Source organism: Dipodomys spectabilis, unplaced genomic scaffold (assembly GCF_019054845.1).
Source record: "Dipodomys spectabilis isolate Male_0828 unplaced genomic scaffold, ASM1905484v1 ptg000234l, whole genome shotgun sequence".
Lineage (NCBI taxonomy): Eukaryota > Metazoa > Chordata > Mammalia > Rodentia > Heteromyidae > Dipodomys > Dipodomys spectabilis.
In genome coordinates this window covers 17,587,501-17,609,307 of record NW_024870911.1, presented here as the reverse complement: position 1 = coordinate 17,609,307, position 21,807 = coordinate 17,587,501, and the positions used below count along the sequence as shown (strand labels likewise).

At 46.0% G+C, this 21,807-nt stretch overlaps 2 protein-coding genes across 4 annotated transcripts in view; both read right to left on the bottom strand.

Moving 5' to 3' along the window:
* Positions 1-625: 625 nt before the first annotated feature.
* Positions 626-2,840, bottom strand: Apof (apolipoprotein F). The gene is made up of 2 exons (XM_042698606.1): positions 2,825-2,840; positions 626-1,578 (listed from the first exon to the last, which is right to left on the bottom strand). The coding sequence occupies exons 1-2, from the start codon at positions 2,838-2,840 to the stop codon at positions 626-628; spliced, it is 969 nt and encodes a 322-aa protein (XP_042554540.1).
* A 5,351-nt stretch (positions 2,841-8,191) lies between these two features.
* Timeless (timeless circadian regulator) overlaps positions 8,192-21,807 on the bottom strand; it is a 30,688-nt gene continuing 17,072 nt past the window's right edge. For all 3 annotated transcript variants that reach the window (XM_042699111.1, XM_042699110.1, XM_042699112.1), the window contains exons 11-30: positions 21,107-21,324; positions 20,789-20,892; positions 20,306-20,475; positions 17,936-18,064; positions 17,701-17,852; positions 15,739-15,836; positions 15,522-15,645; positions 15,229-15,430; positions 14,811-14,956; positions 12,758-12,843; positions 12,550-12,667; positions 12,378-12,460; positions 11,356-11,498; positions 10,971-11,154; positions 10,818-10,886; positions 10,586-10,704; positions 9,106-9,322; positions 8,872-8,967; positions 8,616-8,728; positions 8,192-8,281 (exon numbers count right to left, since the gene is read on the bottom strand). In XM_042699111.1, coding sequence (XP_042555045.1) covers positions 8,655-8,728; positions 8,872-8,967; positions 9,106-9,322; positions 10,586-10,704; positions 10,818-10,886; positions 10,971-11,154; positions 11,356-11,498; positions 12,378-12,460; positions 12,550-12,667; positions 12,758-12,843; positions 14,811-14,956; positions 15,229-15,430; positions 15,522-15,645; positions 15,739-15,836; positions 17,701-17,852; positions 17,936-18,064; positions 20,306-20,475; positions 20,789-20,892; positions 21,107-21,324 — 2,532 coding nt within the window. In that variant the 3' untranslated portion in view covers positions 8,192-8,281; positions 8,616-8,654. The remainder of the gene's footprint in view (positions 8,282-8,615; positions 8,729-8,871; positions 8,968-9,105; positions 9,323-10,585; positions 10,705-10,817; positions 10,887-10,970; positions 11,155-11,355; positions 11,499-12,377; positions 12,461-12,549; positions 12,668-12,757; positions 12,844-14,810; positions 14,957-15,228; positions 15,431-15,521; positions 15,646-15,738; positions 15,837-17,700; positions 17,853-17,935; positions 18,065-20,305; positions 20,476-20,788; positions 20,893-21,106; positions 21,325-21,807) is intronic.

Here is a 21,807-nt window from a genome sequence, read left to right as displayed (position 1 = left end):
CTGGGATCGGAAGGGGAAGGCTGAAATAATTTAAAAAAACAGTAATTATTAATACTTTAGATTTATAGTATCGTTTTTAATTTCTACGACCACTCGTTCAGATGAAAATGACCATTTCCACTTAAAATGTATTTGTGTGTGTGTGCACGTGCGCTTGAACTCAGGGCCTGGACACTATTCTTGAGCGGTTTCACTCAAGTTGGTTCTCTACCACTTGAGCCACAGCTCCTCTTTCGCCTTTTTGCTGCCTAATTGGAAATAAGAGTCTGAGACTTTCCTGCCTGGTCTGGCGTCTAACCTCAATACTCAGATCTCAATCACCTGAGTGGCTAGGATTACAGGCTTGAGCCACAGGAGCCCGGCCCCACGTTAGAAATTTAAACTTGGAGCTTAAGAAAAATAATACTAGTGAGGCACTCAGTGGAGCCTGGAATTAAAAAAAAAAAAAAAAAAAGCTTCTAACTCCAAAATCCCAACATTTTAAATTCCTACATTTTATAGCAATGCCTTTTTCTTGGATAACAAATATAAATCAATCAGAAATTTGGATCACAGTTTTGGATTTTGAGTACACCAGATGCAGCTTGTCAGAATATTTTATTTATTCCTCTTTGGTTACCATCTTTTATACCCCAAGACTCCCAGCCCCAAAATCCAAACCAATGCTTTTGAATAAGGCCCAGCCCCAGGAGGGAGGTGAACTTACTACTTCTATCAATGGAGCCATGGTAATTGTATATTCCCAGTCACTCACATCTGATGTACTTCTTAAGCCCTCCTTGCAAGGGGTGTTTACCTCTGTTTTTGCATGGTAATACTCAATCAGCTTGTGAACTCCAGCCTTCAAAGCTGGTTTAAGTGCAGCACTGATGACTATGCCAGCAGGCCCTGCTGATGCTCCTGCCATGTACATCAGAAGGTCATAGCCCAGATCTATAGCCCCCTCTTTGCCCCGTTCCTTGGCCTTTTCAGAGCAATTCTGAACAGCATAATACACAGCTGTGCCCAAGTTGTAGTAGGTTCCCACTCCTGGCAACTGTTGGAGGTAATTGTACACTCTCTGTTCCTGATCATTGCCACAGTCCACCGTGGGGATGGAGCGCGGAGTCCTCTTTGGGTTTGGCTGATCCCTGGCTAACAGCTGCAGAGCAGAGGCCAGGGCTTCTACTGAGACTTCTTTCTTTGTCCTATTGCCTTTCTGGAGTCCTTGAAGATGCTGGATGAGGATCTGTGTAGCATTCACACCTCCCAAGCGGAAGAGCTGAAGCTGCAGGGCCCAAGCATCAGAGTGACAGCCAACTTCTTCCAGGGCATTTCTTAGAGCCAGGCCTACCAGAAACTTGGGTAGAGGGGTCATGTAGTTGAAGCCAGGCAGGGACTTTGGGTGCAGGGTCTGGCAGGATAAGGAGTCTGAGGAGGGCAGTTGAGGTCCTAAAGATGAAGGAAGGTACACTTTGGAGACATTTGCCTGCTTTCTCTCTGAAATGGCATCCACAGGAGACAGCAGGAGACAGCAAAGAAGCAGCTCAATTGCTGTTGTGACAAGTTTGCTGCTAGGCATGGCTGGAGCAAAGTACCCTAGAAAGGAGAGAACCCCAAACATGTGAACTATTTTTCTTTTTCTTTCTTTGCCAGTCCTGGGGCTTGAACTCAGGGCCTGGGCACTGTCTCTGAGCTTCTTTTGTTTAAGGCTAGCACTCTACCACTTGAGCCACAGTGCCACTTCCTGCTTTTTCTGTTTGTTTGGTACTGAGGAATTGAACCCAGGGATTCATGCATGCTAGGCAAGTGCTCTACCACTGAACCACATTCTCAGTCCTGTGAACTATTTTTCTAAGGGATGTAGTTTGAAAGGAGTCTAAGACTCAGATAGGGGATACCTCATCCATCACCTACTTCCAAGTTTTTTTTTTTGGGGGGGTGGTGGTGGTGGTGGGCAGTACAGGGCATTGTGCCGTGCCGTAGCTTTTCACTCAAGGTTGGTGCTCTATCTCTTTTCTTTCTTTCTCTTTCTTTCTTTTTATTTTTTATTTATCTCTTTTTATTGTGAAAATACTGTACAGAGGGGTTACAATTACATGGGCAAGACAATGAGTACATTTCTCATCAAGCATTGTAGCCTCCTCCTTTGTTTCCCCTTCCCATCCCATCCTCCCCCCCCCCCCGCCCCCCCAATCCTCCTCCCCCCCCCCCCGCCCCCACCAAAGTTGTAAAGTTCGTTTTTTGACATAAGAACTTGTATGTTTCATTGTTGCAATGGGTCCACCTGTATCCCTATTTAAACAATTTGTTTTTTTCCCTTCCCCTCCACAAATTATAACAACATCAAATACAGTGAAAGCAGGGGTTATACCGTGGGGGAGGGACATACAAAGCAACAAAGAAATCATCTTATAATTGTGTTAGAAACAATCGCATGAAAGAATTTTCTTTCTTTCTTTCTTTCTTTCCTTCCTTCCTTCCTTCCTCTCTCTCTCTCTCTCTTTTTGCCAGTCCTGAGGCTTGAACTCTGGGCTTGGGCACTGTCCCTGAGCAAAGGCTCAAGTACTTGAGCCACAGCACCACTTCTGGCTTTTTCTGATTAATTTATTGAAGATAAGAGTCTCACAGACTTTCTTGTCTGGGCTGGCTATGAATCATGATCCTTAGATCTTAGCCTCCTAAGTAGGTAGGATCACAGGTTTGTGGCTACCAGAACCCAGCTTTTTAGTTAAAGGATTTGAAAACAGAAAACCCAACTGCTCCCACTTGGTCTCGCCTATTTTCAGGTCACAGGGACTTCCTCAGTTTCCTTTCCTCTCATTTATTGGGCCCCCCAATTTACCACAAAGTCCAGTCATAGAGAAGTGAGCTGCTTTGATAGGTTGGGTTGCTCCTCAATCCTGTTGTGTCCAGGTCTCTCTCATGAGGAAAAGAGACACTTGCTTTCTGTGTCCAGTAAAGGACACTGGTTCTGCAAATATTTGATTGGTTGCTCAAACCTTGTCCTCTTGTCAGACATTTAACCTCAATACCGAAGACCTTGACTTTTGAGATTTTCTATATATTCTTGCTCCAATCCCCTCAATGTGCATGATAGGAACCAGAGAAATTCAGAATTGGATTACATGTTTATGATTCTCTCATTTTATTTCTCATCAATTTATTGATTTTGTGCTGGTACTGGTGCTTGCACTCAGGGTCAAAGCACTGTCTTTTAGCTTCTTTCTTTAAAAAAAAAAAAAATCCATCATGGGCTTGAACTCAGGGCTGGAGCAATGTCCCTGAGCTTTTTTGCTTAAGGCCAGCACTTTACCACTGTGAGCCACCGCTGCACTTCTTCTGGTTTTTAGACGGTTAACTGTAGATGACAGTCTCATGGACTTTCCTGCCTGGGCTAGCTTAGAGCCACTGATCCTCAGATCTCAGCTTCCTGAGTATCTAGGATTACAGGCATAATCCAGTGCCTATTCTTTAGCTTTTTTGTTCAAGATTGGCACTTTACCACTGAGTCACACCTCTATTTCTGGCTTTTTTTCCCTCTGGTTAATTGGAGGTAAAAGTCTTAAAGACTTGTCAGCTCAGTCTTCAGATCTCAGCCTCCTAAGTAGCTAGGATTTCAGGTGTGAGCCAACTAGTGCTCTTTTCAATTAAAAAATTAAGTTAGCATTTTGTAGTCCCGGAACTAAAAAGGAGATGTTGAGTTCAAGATCAGGCTGTGATTCTGTGTTCTCCCTCCACCCCCTTTTTTTTTGTCAATTGTATGGCTTGAACTGAGGGCCTGAACTGAGGGCCTGGGCCCTGTCCCTGAGCCTTTTTGCACTCAAGGCTAGCACTCGACTACTTGAGCCACAGTGCCACTTCTGGTTTTTGAGTGGTTAATTGGAGATAAGAGTCTCACAGGGGATTTTTCTGCCTGGGCTGGCTTTGAATCGAGATCCTCAGATCTCACCCTCCTGAGTAGCTTGCTCTCTTCCTTTTGTGTAGCTGGGATGACAGATATATATCACCATGCTCAACTTATTGGTTGAAATGGTATTTTACTTTGTGCCAGGCTGGCCTCAAACCTTGCTTCTCCCAATCTCTGAGTTGCAAGTAGTTAGCATTGCAGTTGTGAGCATGGCACCAGTCCCAACTATTGTTATATAATCCCACCTTCTCTCTTACCCTTACCAAAATTACTGGGAAACCAGTAAGCTGATTTTCCTCCCCAAATATAAGGATATAGCACTTGCAAATATTTACTCTTTTTGAACCAGACTTTGCCCTTGTCACCTTTGTCCTGTGCTAAGAAACTGGCCTTTTTTTCTTTCTTTCTTTTCTCTTTGCTCAATTTATCTCATTTTCTTTCCTTCCCCCTCCCCCCCTCATTTTCTCCTTGTCAGTCCTGGGGCTTGAACTCAGGTCCTGGTCTTGTCCCAGAGCTCTTTTACTCAAGGTTAGAACTCTACCATTTTGAGTCAAGCTCCACTTCTGGTTTGGGGGTGGTTATTTGGAGATAAGACTCTCACGGACTTTCTTGCCTGGTCTGGCTTTGAACTTCGATCCTCAGATCTCATCCTCCTTAGTAGCTAGGATTACAGCCATGAGCCACTAGTGCTAGGTGCTGTGTGTGTGTGTGTGTGTGTGTGTGTGTGTGTGTGAGAGAGAGAGAGAGAGAGAGAGAGAGAGAGAGAGAGAGAGAGAGAGAGAGAGAGAGATCCTAGTGCTTGAATTCAGAGTCTGAACTCTGTCCCTGAGCTTTTGTGTTCAATGTTGGGACTCTACCACTTGCTCTAACACTTGAGCCACAGCTCCACTTCCAGCTTTTGGGTAATTGATTAGAGATAAGAATCTCAAAAACTTTGCTGGCTGGGCTGGCTTTGAACTGTGATCCTCTGATCTCAGCCAACTGAATAGCTAGAATTGTAGGTGTGAGCTACTAGGACCCAGTTTGCCCCATGTTCTTTTGCCTTCTTTCTTTCCCTTCTTCCATCCTTTCTTCCTTATTCCTTTCTTCCTTCTGTTTTTTCTTTTCTTTCTTCCTCCCTTCCTTCTTTCTTTTCTTTTGTGCTGGTACTGGGAATTGAATTCAGGGCCTGGACAGCATCCTTTCGCTCTCTCATTCAATAAGTCTGGCACTGTACTATTTGAACCACACCTCCAATTCCAGCTTTTTACTGGTTAATTGGAGATAAGTCTCATGGACATTTCTTTTTTTTTTTTTTTTGGGTCCAGTCGTGGGCCTGAACTCTGGGCCTGGGCGCTGTCCCTCAGCTCTTCAGCTCAAGGCTAGCACTCTACCACTTGAGCCACAGCGCCACTGAGCCACCTTCCCAGCCCCTCATGGACATTTCTTATTGGGCTGGCTTGGAACCATGATCATCAGATCTCAGCCTCCTGAAGAGCCAGGATTACAGCTGTGGGCCACTGCCACCCAACACTTTTTATATTCTTACCATAGTTTTTTGTTTTGTTTTGACACATGGCCTCACTATGTAGCTCAGGCTGGTCTCTAGCCTCTGGAGTGCTGGGATTACTGGCTTATACCACCACACCTGACTCTTCACTACAATAATTAAAAAGTAAATAAAAAACCAAAACCTAAAAAGAGGAAGTGAGATTTTTTGTTGTTGTTGTTGGTCATGGATCTTGAACTCTGGGCCTGGGCACTGTCCCTGAGCTCTTTAGCTCAAGTGTTCTACCACTTGAACCATAGCACCACTTCTGGTTTTCTGGTGGTTAATTGGAGATAAGATTCTCATGGACTTCTCTGCCCGGGCTGGATTTGGACCATGATCCTCAGATCTCAGCATCCTAAGTAGCTAAGATTACAGGCGTGAGCCACTGGTACCTGGCAAGATTTCTTCTTGGGGGGCGGGGGGGGGGTAGGGCTGGTCTAGGGGCTTTAACTCAGGCCCTGGGCACTGTCCCTAAGCTGTGTAACTCAAAGCTAGTGTTGTACACTTGAGCTACAGCTCCACTTCTGGCTTTTTGGGTGGTTGATTGGAAATAAGTCTCATGAACTTTGCCAAGGCTGGCCTTGAACCTTAGTCTTCAGATCTCAGCTCCCTGACAAATAAGGAAACAGGCAATGAAGGGGTTCAAGGATGCTGCTCCTATTTTCACTCCTTACTCTCCAAAAACAGCACGTAACCACCAAGGGAGTTAAAACCAAAGCTAGGAAGTGGTGCAATAGCTCAAGCAGTTGAGCACTTGCCTTTAGCTGAAGAGCACAGGGAAAGTGCCCAAGCCCAGAGTTCAAGCCCCACAACCGACCAATTAAAAAAAAAAAGTTCCTTTCTTAAAAATAAAAAATAAATAAAACCAAAGTAGTCACCAGTGGCTCATACCTGTAAGCCTAACTACTCAAGAGGCTGAGCTCGGAGGATGAAGGTTCAAGACCAGCTCAGGCAGACACATCTGTGAGACTCTTACCTCCACTAACCACCAAAATCCTGGATGTGGAGGCGTGGCTCAAGGGATAGAGTGCAGTTTTGAGTGAAAAAGCTAATGGACAGTGATCAGATACAATGTATCACAGTATCATTTGTCCTTCATTTCCCCCTTCCCTTTCTCCTAAGTCCTATAGTTGCATTGATATTTTACATACATACACACACACACGTATCTTTTTTTTTTTTTTTCTGCTTGTGCTGGGGCTTGAACTCAGGGCATGGGCTGTGTCCCTGAGCCAATCTGTGCTCAAGGCTAGTGCTCTATCATTTGAGCCACAGCACCAGTTCTGAGTAGTTTATTGGAGATAAAAGTCTCATGGACTTTCTTGACCAGGCTGGCTTTGAACCATGATCCTCAGTCCTCAGCCTCCTGAGTAGCTGGGTTACAGGCATGAGCTACCAGTGCCCAGTTTTGTACATCTTTTAAATTTTGATTATGCAAATGAGAACATGCTATCTGTCGCTTAATGAGCTTGGTTTATCTCATTCAACATCATGATTTCTAAGTCCATGTATTTTCTTGCAAATAATATAATTTTCACCTTTTGTGTGTGTGTGTGCACTAGGGTGAACTCAGAGTACTACATAGGCTTTGAACTCTGCTGTTACTCAACCACTTGAGCACATCTGCAGCCCTGCCCCTTGCTGATTATTTTGAAGATGGTCTCACAAACTTTTTGGCCTGAATGGAAGCCTCCTAAGAACTAGGTTTAAAGGTGTGAGCCACTTATGCCCAGCTATAGTTTTTATTATTTATTTATTTATTTTTGGGGTCCGGTCATGGGACCTGAACTCTGGGCCCGGGAGCTGTCCCTCAGCTCTTCAGCTCAGGGCTAGCACGCTACCACTTAAGCCACAGCACCACTTCCGGCTTTTTTTTTTTTTCCTGCTTATGTGGTGCTGAGGAATCGAACCCAGGGCTTCAGGCATGCAAGGCAAGCGCTCTACCACTGAGCCACCTTCCCATCCCCGAGTTTTTATTTATTTATTTATTTATTTATTTTTTGGGTCTGGTTGTGGGGCCTGAACTCTGGGCCTGGGTGCTGTCCCTCAGCTCTTCAGCTCAAGGCTAGCGCTCTACCACTTGAGCCACACTGCCACTTCCGGCTTTTTTCTTTTTGCTTATGTGGTGCTGAGGAATTGAACCCAGAGCCTCATGCATGCAAGGCAAGCGCTCTACCACTGAGCCACATTCCCAGCCCCCTAGGTTTTATTTTTTTATGGTATGTGTGTGTGTGTATGAGGAGAGAGGGGGAGAGAGAGAGAGAGAGAGAGAGAGAATATACTTTATCTATTCACCAGTTGTTCAGCATGTTGGCTGATTCTACCAATTGGCAATTTTGAGCAGAGTTACAATATATATGGATATGCAGGTATTACTCTTGTATACTTTTTTCCAACCTGTGATCCTCCTTCCTCTACATTCAAGTAGCTGGGATTTTTTATTTTAATTTTTTGAGATTCTGGGGCCTGAATGCCAGGCCCTTTACCTGACAGGCAGGCTCTCTCCACTTGAGCCATGCATGCCTCCAGCTCTTTTTGGTCTGGTTACTTTTTAGAAAGGGTCTCACTGTTTTGCCTGGGCCAGCCTACATGGTGATTCTATTTATATTTCTAGGAAAGAGGGGAAACAGAAAAAAGAAAATCTGACTGTCTCTTTAACATTTTATTTTATTTATTTTTGCCAGTCCTGGTGTTTGAACTCAGGGTCTGGGCACTGTCCCTGAGTGTCTTTTGCTCAAGGCTAGCATTCTACTACCTGAGCCACAGCACCACTTCTGGCTTTTTCTGTTTATGTGGTACTGAGGAATTGAACCCAGGGCTTCATGCATGCTCGGCTCAATCTTCTGTCCTGGGGATGATCACTGGAAAGAAAAGGAGGATAAGGGAATGTAGTGCTTTCTGAAAGTAATGAGGAATCCCCATATATTATATTACAATACTCTCCGGAAGTGTGACCCACCTCCAGCAGAAAGCCCAAGGAGCAGACCAACAAGGGGCCTATGGGTCACTCACAGATTGCATCTGGGGCATACTGCTTAAGACTGGGAAAAGCAAGGACTGACTATAGACAAGTCCATCAGCACTGTTGTCTGTAGTTCCTGGGCCCTAGATCTAGGGAAGAGCCCAGGACTCTACTGCTTCCAATTCAATCAGAGAAGGTTCTCTGACTTTCCCAACTGATTTAAATTCACCAACCTAAAACAAATCTATCTCCACCCCTAGGCTTCGGGCTTATCACTCGTCTTCATCTTCATCCTCAATCTGAAACCGTTTCTTCCTGTAGATTACTGGAGATCCCAGCTTGGGCTCTACAGGAACAAGAGTAAGGCAGAAAAAGAAAGAGAGAGAGAGAATGAAATCTAAGTAGGTTAAAGGTAAGGCAGATGGTAGAGTCTGTCTCTAAATTAAAGACAGAGTAAAAGAAAAAGTAGGTCCCATTAAGACTCCCTACTTTTGCTGCTGCCCTCGTCTTCCTCATCGCTGTCCAGCAGTTGCCGCTTCTTGGGCGCCACCTTCCCTTGCTCTTTATCATCAGCAGTCTCCTCCTCTGAAGTGACCACAAAATCACTGGGTCAAAATTAGGAAACTGGGTCTGCATAGTCTCAAAATACCCTCTGGCCCAACCTAGACAGCACAAAGTAAGTAGAATTCAGGGAATATGCTTAGATGAGCATTTGCTCTTTACCGTCTGAGGATACGAGGCCTGCTCTGTTTTTATAGGCTAATGAGAGGGTACTGGAGGTTTCTGCTTGGTGCTCCTCCCTGGGACCCTGCTCTCCAGGGACTCTTGGCTCTAGCTCTGATGGTAGCTTCTCTTCTGCCTCCGTTGATTGACTCAAAGAAGCTGCCATTCTCCGGAGCTGGGTGGGGCTAAGCTTGGCTGGAATTCGCCAGAAGGTTTCCTAGAAGAACACAGCAGAGAAAAATGACAATGAATGCTCATTGTTCATCAGCTTTTTACACTGTTCATATAAATGTAGGATATAAACATATCCTATATATTTTTTCCAGAGCAGAGGACCAAACTTGCCACAAGTGCTCTTCTACTGAGTTAAATCTCCAACATTTATATATTTTTATTGGATAAAGATGACCCTACAGTGGTGAAGATCCTCAAGAGTTGTGAACTCTACTTATTGTTTATAAAATATGACCAATGGGCTGGGAATGTGGCTTAGTAGTAGAGTGCTTGCCTAGCATGCAGGAAGCCCTGGCTTCGATTCCTCAGTACCATATAAACAGAAAAAGCTGGAAATGGTGCTGTGGTTCAAATGGTAGAGTGCTAGCACTGAGCAAAAGAAGCTCAGGGACAGTGCCCAGACTCTGAGTTCATGCCCCAGGATTGGCAAAAAAAAAAAAAAGAAAGAAAGAAAGAAAAAGAAAAGAAAGAAAGAGAAAGAAATAAAATAAAATATGACCAGTGTTTATCACCATGCCTACTATTATGAGATTCCTAATAAATAGACTTGTTAACTAACTAAATAAATGAATAGATCCTGGGGACCTCAGGGTGAACCAGTTATGATCCTTACTCTCAAGGAACTCACAACCAATAGTAGAAAGATTGAAAGTTCAGTCATACCATGGAATTGGGCTGAATGAAGTGAATGAACGAATTTCAGCTGTCAAAGTGGCCACTTTTGCTTCAGAAGTTGAAAGGTTAATAGGGACAACTTCTTTGAGGAAGTGACAATAGATCTGATTCTCAAGGGCAGGCTTGAAATTCAACAGGAAGATGGGTGCAGGGAGGGTGTGCATGCATGCAGGTCTGTGTGCATTCCAATAGAGGAAAAGGCATGAAAGGGCCTAGCACTGGAGGGTGGAAAGTAGTTGCAGATGACAGGTGGAAAGCAGGAGTGTGAGTGGAATGGTCATGGAACTTCCATTTGGAGATTGTGGACTGTGTCCTGCAACTAGTGAGAAACCAGCAAGTGCTCTGCACAGGGGCGTGATATCACTGAAACTATTTCAGAAGGGTAAATTTGGGGGCAGTGTGGAACATGGATTCAGGGAAGGGGAGATTAGAGAGGAAGATGGCAAGATGGTTTGTGGATGTATCTTGGCCAGTCATGACAAGGCAACAGGAATGACAGAGGGCAATAGCAATGAAGAGGTATTTGACTGGACCAACAAGCACTGGTCGACATGGCGATGGCTGTACTTGCCTGTCCGGAGGTGGGGGGCCGAATCTTTAGTTTGCGCAGCAGCTGCTGAAACTGTTCATTTTCCATTGCTTCCTCATTTTCTTCCGTCAGTGGCACCAATGGAATAGCCTGGGAGCAGCCTAGTACAAGATCAAGAGTCATGTGGAAAGAGGAAAAGAAAGAACTGCTCCTCAATCCCACAACCAGGTCTAGTGGCCTCCAGTGCTCCTAACACCATCCTCTGTTTACCTACCGTCCTCTTCCCGATCATCTGCTGCTCTCAGCAGGCAGTTCTGGAGCCACAAGAGTGGAGCAGAAAAGCCTAAAGGGAAAATGCAAACAGAGTTGGCCCTTACTCCCATTTCAACCTTCTACCTAAGAACCCTCTCTCGACTTCAGTCCTCACCTTCCTCATTTAGGCCTTGGCCAAGGTTTTCAGTTGAAAGAAACAAGCTACCCTGGGCATATTCTGCTTCCAAACCCTCCTCTTTCTCTCCATCTTCTTCGTTCTCTTCTTCTGGCAAGTTTTCTTCTTCTTCTTCTTCCAGATCTTCCTGCCAAAAATCTTTCACGGACTGTTCCCCATTAGGCTAAAATTCATTGGGGGACAAGAGGATGAGAAGAGAGGCCACAAGGGATACTTAGTGGAGACTTCTAGTTACTGATCACCCCCCTGGAGAGACTTAATCAAAACAGCCTGAGACAAGAAGAATTTGGGTGGGTGGTCTCCTCCTAAGGAGCATTTCACAGGGGGTGGGCCCAGGCTGACCAGGCCAGGGCAAGGTGGTTACCAGGCTTGAGGGTGCCAGCTTCTTCCTCCGTTTCTTGTATAGCTCCTGCCGCTTAGTCACCAACCCCAGTGCTAGCAGTTTATCCACTATTCGGGCCCGTGAACGTTTGGCTGTGATATTCTTCATGATATAACCAAGCACATCTATGGGAAGGTAGCATATGAATATTCAAGAGCAACAAGAGAAAGGATGAAATCCCATGTGTTTGGAAAGAAGTTAGTTCATGCCAGGCACCAATGGCTCATGCCTGTAATCCTAGCTGCTCAGGAGGCTGAGATCTGAGGATTAAGGTTCAAAGCCAGCCTGGGCAGGAAAGTCCATGAAACTCTTATCTCCAATGAACCACCAGAAAATAGGAAGTGGCACTGTGACTCAAAGTGGTACAGCACTAGCCTTGAGTGAAAAAGATCAAGGATAATGCTCAGGCCCAAGCCCAAGTCCCATGACCAAAAAAAAGCTCAATAGGAAGTATACTCATTACCTTATTCAGGTAACTATAACCCCTTTGTACAGTATCTTAACAATAAAAAATATATATTAAATTTTTTTAAATTAAAAATATATTTTTTAAAAAACTATGGGACAGTACACCCAGGCTCTGAGTTCAAGCCCCAGAATTAGCACCAAAAAAAAAAAAAGAGGCTAGCTCCTGGAGGCATGGCTCAAGTGATAGATAAGAGTGTCTGCCTAGCAAGCACAAGACCCTATGTTCAAACTCTAGTACTGCCAAAGGAAAAAAACAGCTCAATCCACCCCCAAAATGACCTTACAACTATAAGAAGTGGCAGAAGGGATGGAGAAGTTTCATTAAGAATAAACAGTAGAGGGGCTGGGAAGGTGGCTCAGTGGTAGAGTGCTTGCCTTGTATGCATGAGGCCCTGGGTTTGATTCCTCAGCACCACATAAGCAAAAAGAAAAAAGCCGGAAGTGGTGCTGTGGCTCAAGTGGTAGAGTGCTAGCCTTGAGCTGAAGAGCTGAGGGACAGCGCCCAGGCCCAGATCCCGGAGCTTCCTCTCACTCACCATCTGAGTCCCGGAACTCCTCAAAAAGCCGCTGCAGCTCCAGCTCCTGATCTTCTGTCCACAGTACAATCTGGGATCCTTTCCTATTTAGGGAGGTGTCAGTGGAAAAGGAGGCCCAGGGAAGGAACTGAGGATTTCCCCTCTCGATGACTTCCAGAACCTGCTCCTCTACCTTTGGAAGTCCTTCACGCTGTCAGCCAGCCCCAGGCGTACCAGATGGTGGATGACCTGCTTGCGTGTCCGAGGAGTACTTCTCAGGTGTGCCAAGATGATTTCCACCACATCTTGGCCTGGGGTGGGAAGGGAGGGAAGAAGTAAAGAACAGAGCTGGAGCTCAGGCTGCCCAACTCAGAACCTTGTCAGATCTTCCAGCCTCATACCTTCCATGTCCTTATGGGCCAGGTACAGTTCCTGAAGCTGGGCCTCTTCCTCAGGACTCCACACTGGGGCTCTGCGACCAGAAGACCTGAGTGGTGAAAGAGGAATGAGTAGGTGGCTAGCCTGAGAGGGAACCAAAAGCCCTCTATGATCAATTCTTCTTTTTTTCTTTTTGTCAGTCATGGAGCCTGAACTCTGGGCCTGGGCACTGTCCCTCAGCTCTTCAGCTCAAAGTGAGCGCTCTGCCACTTGAGCCATAGCACCACTTCTGGCTTTTTCTGCTTATGTGGTGCTGAGGAATTGAACCCAGGGTTTCATGCATGTGAGGCAAGCACTCTACTGAGCCAACTTCCCATCCCTATGATCAATTCTTTTGTTGTTGTTGTTGTTGGCATGGAGCTTGAACTCAGAGCCTGGGTGCTGTCCCTGAGCTCTTTTTGTTCAAGGCTAGCACTCTACCACTTTGAGCCACAGTGTCACTTCCAATTTTTTGGTGGTTAATTGGAGAGAAAAATCTTATGAACTTTCTTACTCAGGCTGGTGTAGAACTCCAATTCTCAGACTTTAGCCTCTGGAGTAGCTAGGATTACAGGCATGAGCCACCAGACTCTGTCAATTCTTTTTTTCCCCTCTTTCTCTCTTTCCTCTTTTTTTTTCTTTTTTTGCATCTGGTCGTGGGACCTGAACTCTGGGCTTGGGCTCTGTCCCTCAGCTCTTCAGCTCAAGGCTAGCACTCTACCACTTGAGTCACAGCGCCACTTCCGGGTTTTTTTCTTTTTTGCTTATGTGGTGCTGAGGAATCGAACCCAGGGCCTCAGGCATGCAAGGCAAGCGCTCTACCACTGAGCCAATTTCCCAGCCCTCTCTCCTCTTTTTAATTTTTGTGGAACTGGAGTTTGAACTCAGGATCTTATGCTTTCAAGGCTTGTGGCCATGCTTCCTAGCCCCCAATCAATTCTTTTTTTTTTTTTTAATCCAGTCATAGAGCAGGAACTCTGGGCCCAGGTGCTGTCCCTAAGCTCTTCAGCTCAAGGCTAGAGCTCTACCACTTGAACCACAGGGCCACTTCTGGCTTTTTCTGCATATGTGGTGCTGAGGAATCGAACCCAGGGCCTCATGCATGCAAGGCAAGCACTCTACCACTGAGCTACCTTCCCAACCCCTCCTCCCCGCCAATCAGTTCTAAAAGGAGCAAGAAAGGTGAGGCAGGTAACTCAAAGGAACCAGTTAGTAAAACCTTCCCTGCACCCTCCTTCTACTTAGGAACACACTACAAACTACAAGGTTTTCCTGCTTGGGCCTATGGAACTTGTCCCTTCAAGGACTGAGTTCTATGGGAAAAAAGAGCAATGTGAATGGAATGGGATGGAGTTGCATATTAAGGAGGACACACATTTCTAAGAATCCTCTCATTTCTTTTTTTTTTTTTTGTCGGTCGTGGGGCTTGAACTCTGGGCCTGGGCGCTGTCCCTCAGCTCTTCAGCTCAAGGCGAGCGCTCTACCACTTGAGCTACAGCGCCACTTCTGGTTTTCTGGTGGTTTATTGGAGATAGGAGTCTCACGGTCTCTCCTGCCCGGGCTGGCTTTGAACCGAGATCCTCAGATCTCAGCCTCCTGAGTAGCTAGGATTACAGGCGTGAGCCACCAGCGCCTGGCTAATCCTCTCGTTTCTTACTTTTTTTTTAAACTCCTGATCCTTCTGCCTCAGCCTCCTGAATACTGAGATTACATGTGATACTACCATATTCAGCTTGGTTGCCAGTATAGTTTGAGAGGGAACCTACAGACTCCCTGGGGGACACCCCACTCCCACCTCTGTGAAGGCCAATGACAGAGAAGGGAACTATGGCAGAAATAGAAGACATAGCCTCCAGTCTCCTCTCTTGGGGTAACCTCAGGTAAAGCATTCACTTCCCTTTCTGGGCCTGTTTTTTACTACTGAAAGGGGAAGAAACATTAGATGGAATGAGCTACAAGCTCTTCTAGTTTTGGTCCTTTGTGAGTCGGCTTTACCCCTTTCCCCTTCTGCCCATCCTTCCCCATCCCCAAGCTCACCCACTGTCCAGCGAGCCATAGCCCTCAGTCATCTCTCGGACCACAGCTGTGTTCTTCCAGAATAACAGCTCCACAAAGGCTTTCTGGTTGATTGCAGCCAATGCAAAGAACTTGCCCAGGATATATTTGGCAAAAGTCACTAGCTCCTATAGGAGAGGGAGGCTGAGGATATCTTGGTCCAAATGAATACACAGACCTGTCCCTAGTTATTTCTTCTCCTCCCTTAGACTCTTCTGTCCACCCCCATGCAGCTCCCTCAGCCTGTCTGCTGACTTTCTTGTCTTCTCTCCCAGTCCTCGACACCTCTTAGCCTCCTTTATTTCCTGAAATTGTTCACACACACACACACACACACACACACACACACACACACACACACACCACAGACACAGCCCCCCATTCCTTGGTAGCCTCTCACTTTGTAGGCTCCAGCAGCAGGGTCATTAAGCAGACGGTTGAAGAGGCAAAAGATTGAAAGCTGGAAAAGAAGGGCTTCCATTTTGAGGTCATAGGCGAGCCGGTGCAACATCTTGACAATGCAGTGGTTAGTGTGGGCACTATTCTGCTGGTAGCTTCGCAGCAGAAGCACATAGGCTCGCACAATAGTTGAGGAGGCATAACTGTACCAAAACAGGAAGGAGAGGGGAGGTCAGCATCAGATCCACGTTCATCCTTACAGCTGCCACCTGGGACTAACTTCTCAGTGCATACCGTTTCAGATAGTCCAGAAAGTTAAACTCTTTCTCTGAAACCTGAACCACCTGCAACTCCTCCTCGGCCTCCTCCTCCTCTTCTTCTTCTTCTTCTGCAATTCCCTCAGCTGGGCCCTGTTGTCCTATACGAAGAATGAGATCATTATGTCTCTGTGATGGTCGTGCTGAAGCAAAGCTGGGAGGAGATATGTGGGAATGTGGGAGTGGAGACTCACGGGGAAGTGGGGCAGACAGGATTTGTTTCAGCAACTGCACCTCCTCCTCCGGGGAAATGTCTGGAGAGCCGAACACATCTCCTTCTGGCCATACCTCCCTGGAGCACACACACAACAAAAGCCTTAGCCATAGGAAATCTGAGTTGCAATTAGAAATGGGAGAAGGAATTTAGACCTATTTTAGTTTTCAGCTAGAAAGAGAATGCAAACTATTATTACCGCAGGGATGCGACAATACCAGAAAAATTTTTCCTCAGAGGGCACATTGCAATGAAAACTATTTAAGAATAAAATGCAAACAACCTAAACAGTCACACTTAGTTGATCAAATGTACACAATGCCTGAGAGGCATTAATGATTATTAAAATATAGGTGACAAGAAAGTATTCTTTTTTTTTTGGGTCGGACATGGGGCCTGAACTCTGGGCCTAGGCGCTGTCCCTCAACTCTTCAGCTCAAGGCTAGCGCTCTACCACTTGAGCCACAGCGCCACTTCCGGCTTTTTTCTTTTTGCTTATGTGGTGCTGAGGAATCGAACCCAGGGCCTTGAGCATGCAAGGCAAGCACTCTACCACTGAGCCACCTTCCCAGTCCCAAGAAAGTATTCGTAAAATGTTCTGAAAACAATATTGAAAGTCAGCATACACAATTTTCCTTCCTTCCTTCTCCTTTTCCTCCCTCTCTCTCACCTTCCCTTCTTCCCTTCTTTCCCCTTTTTCCCTTCCTCATTTCTCTCTCTCTTCTGGCACTAGAGGGCTTGAATTCAGGGGCCTCATACATAGTCAGCTTACTGGATCAAAGCTGGTATTCTATCACATGCCTTCAGACTGATTTTTTTGCTGCTTAATTGGAGATGGAGTCTTGGAGACTTTTCTGCCCAGTCTGGCTTTAAACCCTGAGTAGCTAGGATTACAGGTGTGAGCCACCAGCACATATCTTTCCCCCTGTTCCCTTAGATTTAAAAAATATCACTGTGGGTTAGGAATATGGCTTAGTGGTAGAGTGCCTGCCTAGCATGCATGAAACTCTCTGTTTGATTCTTCAGTACCACATACACAGAAAAAGCTGGAAGTGGTGCTGTGATTCAAGTGGTAGAATGCTAGCCTTGAGCAAAAGAAGCTCAGGGACAGTGCCCAGACCCTGAGTTCAAGTGCCAGGACTGGCTAATAATAATAATAATAATAATATCATCATCATCACTGTGTAGCCTAGTGATCCTTCTGTCTCAGAAGTTGAGGGTTGTGATTATAGGCATTCATCACCATGCCTAGCTCCTTCACTTGTATATATTATATACATGACAGAACAAGACACTTAAGGTTACTCAACAAAATGTTAACAATGGTTATCTTTGGCTAGTAGAATTATCTTTAGGGGCTGGGAAGGTGGCTCAGTGGTAGAGCGCTTGCCTTGCATGCCTGAGGCCCTGAGTTTGATTCCTCAGCACCACATAAGCTAAAAGAAAAAAGCCGGAAGTGGTGCTGTGGCTCAAGTGGTAGAGCGCTAGCCTTGAGCTGAAGAGCTGAGGGACAGCACCCAGGCCCAGAGTTCAGGCCCCACGACCAGACCAAAAAAAAAAAAAAAAAAGAATTATCTTTATTTTTTCCTCCCAATGTCTGATATTTCTTTTTTTTTTTTTTAATTTTATTTTATTTGTGAACATACTGTACAGAGGGGTTACAATTACATGGGCAGGATAATGCGTACATTTCTTACCAAGCATTGCAGCCTCCTCCTTTGTTTACCCTTCACATCCCTTCCCAGCCTCCCCCCTCCCCCCCAACAATGTCTGATATTTCTCAAATAGAAAAAACTCAGTTAGCTAATCAAAGATCTCATGGACTCAGTACTCAGTATGAGCTCTGATGGGACTTCCCTCTCCTTCAGACTGAGAACCCTGTACCATAAAAGGCTTACTCATGCCTTTAAAGACCAGGAGGATGGGTGGACAGGAAGCTTACCGGGCAGACCTCAGGAGGGCCAGGGCCTGTGGGGCCTGGCCAGCCAGGAGACAGTCTTGGATCCTCACCATGGCTTCTGCCCGCTGCTCTTCCACTGGCACCTCTGAGGCCGCATCAAAGGGAACTGGGGATTCTACATTGAACTCAGAATCCTAGAGATGGGCAAGGCGAGTTGAGGAGACCATCTACCCAGAGCACTACCCTTGGAAAAGATGGGGGCTCCATAACTACCTACCTGGGCGCAGCATTGCAGCTGCTCAGCAAGGGCTGGCCACATGGCCTCTAGCTCCTCTGGACTATGGGAGACATTACCAGAAGCTTGGTCTAGAAACTTCTTCTTCTTCTTTTTCTTCTTTCGTTTGTTCTATGGGGAAAGAAGTGTATAAGGATAGTAGGAGACTGAGGAAGTCTTTTTTTTTTTGGGGGGGGTCTGGTTGTGGGGCCTGAACTCTGGGCCTGGGTGCTGTCCCTCAGCTCTTCAGCTCAAGGCTAGCGCTCTACCACTTGAGCCACAGCGCCACTTACGGCTTTTTTCCTTTTGCTTATGTGGTGCTGAGGAATCAAACCCAGGGCCTCAGGCATGCAAGGCAAGCGCTCTACCACTGAGCCACCTTCCCAGCCCTGAGGAAGTCTTTATGCATCCATGTCTTTACTATTATAAAACTAATGAAATGGTCATTTACACAGTGCCCATTATGCACTGCTCTTTAGCAATGGGAAGCAACATAAACAGTGTACTTTCACTTTTTTTCCATCTTTTTTTTTTTGGTCGGTTGTGGGGCTTGCTTGAACTCTGGGCCTGGGCGCTGTCCCTCAGCTCTTCAGCTCAAGGTGAGCGCTCTACCACTTGAGCTACAGCGCCACTTCTGGTTTTCTGGTGGTTTATTGGAGATAGGAGTCTCACGGTCTCTCCTGCCCGGGCTGGCTTTGAATGGCGATCCTCAGATCTCAGCCTCCTGAGTAGCTAGTATTACAGGCGTGAGCCACCAGTGCCCGGCTTTTCCATCTTTTTACTGTGTGTGTACATGCCAGTCCTAGGGATTGAACTCAGGTCCTAAGTGCTGTCCCTGAGGTTTTGTGCCTAAGGCTAGTGCTCTACCACTTGAGCTACCACAGCTCCATTTCTGAATTTTTGGAAGTTTATTGGGGCTGCGAAGATGGCTCAGTGGTAGAGTGCTTGCCTTGCATGCATGAGGCCCTGGATTCGATTCCTCAGCACCACATAAGCAGAAAAAGCCAGAAGTGGGCCTGAGGCTCAAGTAGAAGAGCCTTAGCCTTGAGCTGAAGAGCTGAGGGGACAGTGCCTAGGCCCAGAGTTCAGACCCCACAACCCACAAAAAAAAGAGAGTATCATAGATTTTCCTGACTGGGCTTACTTTGAACTGTGATCCTCAGATCACAGCCTCCTGAGTAGCTAGGATTATAGGTGTGAGCCACCTGACTTGAACAGTGTATTTTCTTGTTTCTGAGAAACTTATACTCTAGTGGGAGAGACAGACAAGTAAATAAGAAATTACATCACAAAGCAGATGATAGCTTTAATGCGAGTGAGCACAAAATGCCTATTTTCTAGAGTAAGAGAGTTTGCCAAAAAGCAGAAATAACTTAAGAAGCCTCCAGACAGAAGAGATTTACTCAAGAATCAAGAAAGATACATGAAAAATCTTGGTAAAAGACAAAGCTCAGCCGGGCTCTGGTGGTTCATACCTGTAATCTTAGCTACTCAGGAGGCTGAGATCTGAGGATCACAGTTCAAAGCCAGCCTGGGTAGAAAGTCTGTGAGACTCTTATCTCCAATTAACCACTGGAAGTGGCACTGTGGCTCAAGTGGTAGAGTGCTTGTCTTGAGCTGAAGAGCTGAGGGACAGCGCCCAGGCCTAGAGTTCAGGCCCCACGACCAGACCTCCCCCCCCAAAAAAAAAAAAAAACCAACAAATAACTAACATGATTAGATCTCTAATTTCCTTACTTTCAGTTTCAGGTTTTCTCCATTTGACCATAACATTTCTGAAACATACCAGGAAATACTACAGCATAATTTGTGAACTCTTAAAACTAGGAATGGCTCAAGACTTATGTACTTGTAAATGTTCACTAAATGTTTACTGAATTAATTATAGCAGCTCATGAATTAATCTAATGGGAAAAGGAAACTATGGTAGACTCACATAGGCAATACCACAGACCTTTTATTTATTTATTTATTTTTTTGGGTCCAGTCGTGGGGCCTGAACTCTGGGCCTAGGCGCTGTCCCTCAGCTCTTCAGCTCAAGGCTAGCACTCTACCACTTGAGCCACAGCGCCACTTCTGGCTTTTTTCTTATGTGGTGCTGAGGAATTGAACTCAGGGTCGAGCATGCAAGGCAAGTGCTCTACCACTGAGCCACCTTCCCAGCCCCACCACAGACCTTTTAATATCATAAGAAATACATATTATGCTGTTAGAACTATCTTTTCCTAGTTACTAGGCAAAGTTACTACTTAGTAGTTACTTTTAGAGTAGTTCTAACAAATCAGCTTAAGCTTGCAGAAAACCTGAGGAGAAAGAACTCTCTGTCCTTCACCCTCCTCTAGAACTCTTTCCACACTAGGGGCCGCCTAGTACCTGCACCACTAGGTTCCCACGGCTCCGACAGAACCGCTCCAACATCTTGAGGAAGAGGTGAGTGGTTTCCACCAGGTCACGAAGGAAAGAGCGGGGCTGACATCGCTCGTCAAACTTTCGAAAGAGTGTCAAGAACAGTTCTCGGTATTCCATCACATAGAAAATGTTGTCTAGGAGTGAGGAAGAGAAAGGAAGGGAAGGATTGGTCTGGGAAGCCTGGAAAATGAAAAGGTGAATGAAGCTGGGATTGAGAAGAATGAGAAGGGATATGGTGGCACATGCCTGTAATTCCAACATTCCAGAGGCTGAGATAGGAGGATTACCAGTTGGATGCCAGCCTAGGCTACATTCTGAGATCTTGTCACAACACACACACACACAAACACACATGCTGAGATCTTGTCACCACACACACACACACACACACACACACACACACACACGAGGAGGGATGCTGGAAAAAGAGAATAGGCCAGGCCTCACTTTTGATGATACGACTGCTCTCCCTCACAGTCTCATCCGGGGACATGTCCATCTCATTCACAGTGGCCAGCAACTCCTGATAGGCCTTTAGGGCCAGATGCATTCTGGGAATTGAAGGCCCAAAATGGACAACTTAGCATACTGGCTTACAGAAACATGCCCCCCACCACACACACAAAGTATTTCCCCAACAGAAAAACCTGCTATTCCTTGCTCCCTACCCTGACCACTTTACTCTGAATCTGGAAACAGTATCATCTGAAATTCAGGTATTCAGACTCCCATCTGGCCAAGATGGGAGTTAACCACCCCCCTCACCTGCGTGCCCAAGAGGCGGCTTCTTTACGATCAGTCAGCATCATTTCATAGTAGTTGGTTAGATTCTGCTCAATGAAGTGAAAGGCACGGACACTGAGGGTTTCAGAAACTAAACCTGGGCGGAAGGAGGCAGCTCGGTTGAAGGCCATGAAGAAAGCTAAGGCCCACATATAATAGGTCTCATCATGCTGTTGAGCTTTCTCACGAAGCAGGTGATCCTAACAATCAGAACAAGAAGGAAAAAAAAAAGCCATGACCTCATGGATTCCAAATTCTTGGTATGACGGGGTATATCCTTGATACAACTGTACAGTCTTCTCCAGGATCCACAATTCCCAGTTCTCTTGCTCTTCCCCATCTGCGTATCCCTCTCCCCTTACTCTGGGGCAATTACTCTAGAATCTTTTTCAAGGCAAGCACTCTTCCACTGAGCCACCTTCCCAGCCCCTAGAATCTTTTTGATCATGCCAATGACCCATTCCCCTCTTGGCATCTTAGTTTCTCAGAGACACTCTACCCTGCAGGGTCAGCCTTCATTTGTTCCTTCTAGAATTACAGGTGAGAGCCACCAGCGTCTGGCTAGGTTGCCATTCTTTTTTTTTTTTTTTTTGGTCAGTCATGGGGCTTGAGCCCTGGGCCTGTGTGCTGTCCCTCAGCTCTTCAGCTGAAGATGAGCGCTCTATCACTTAAGCCACAGCACC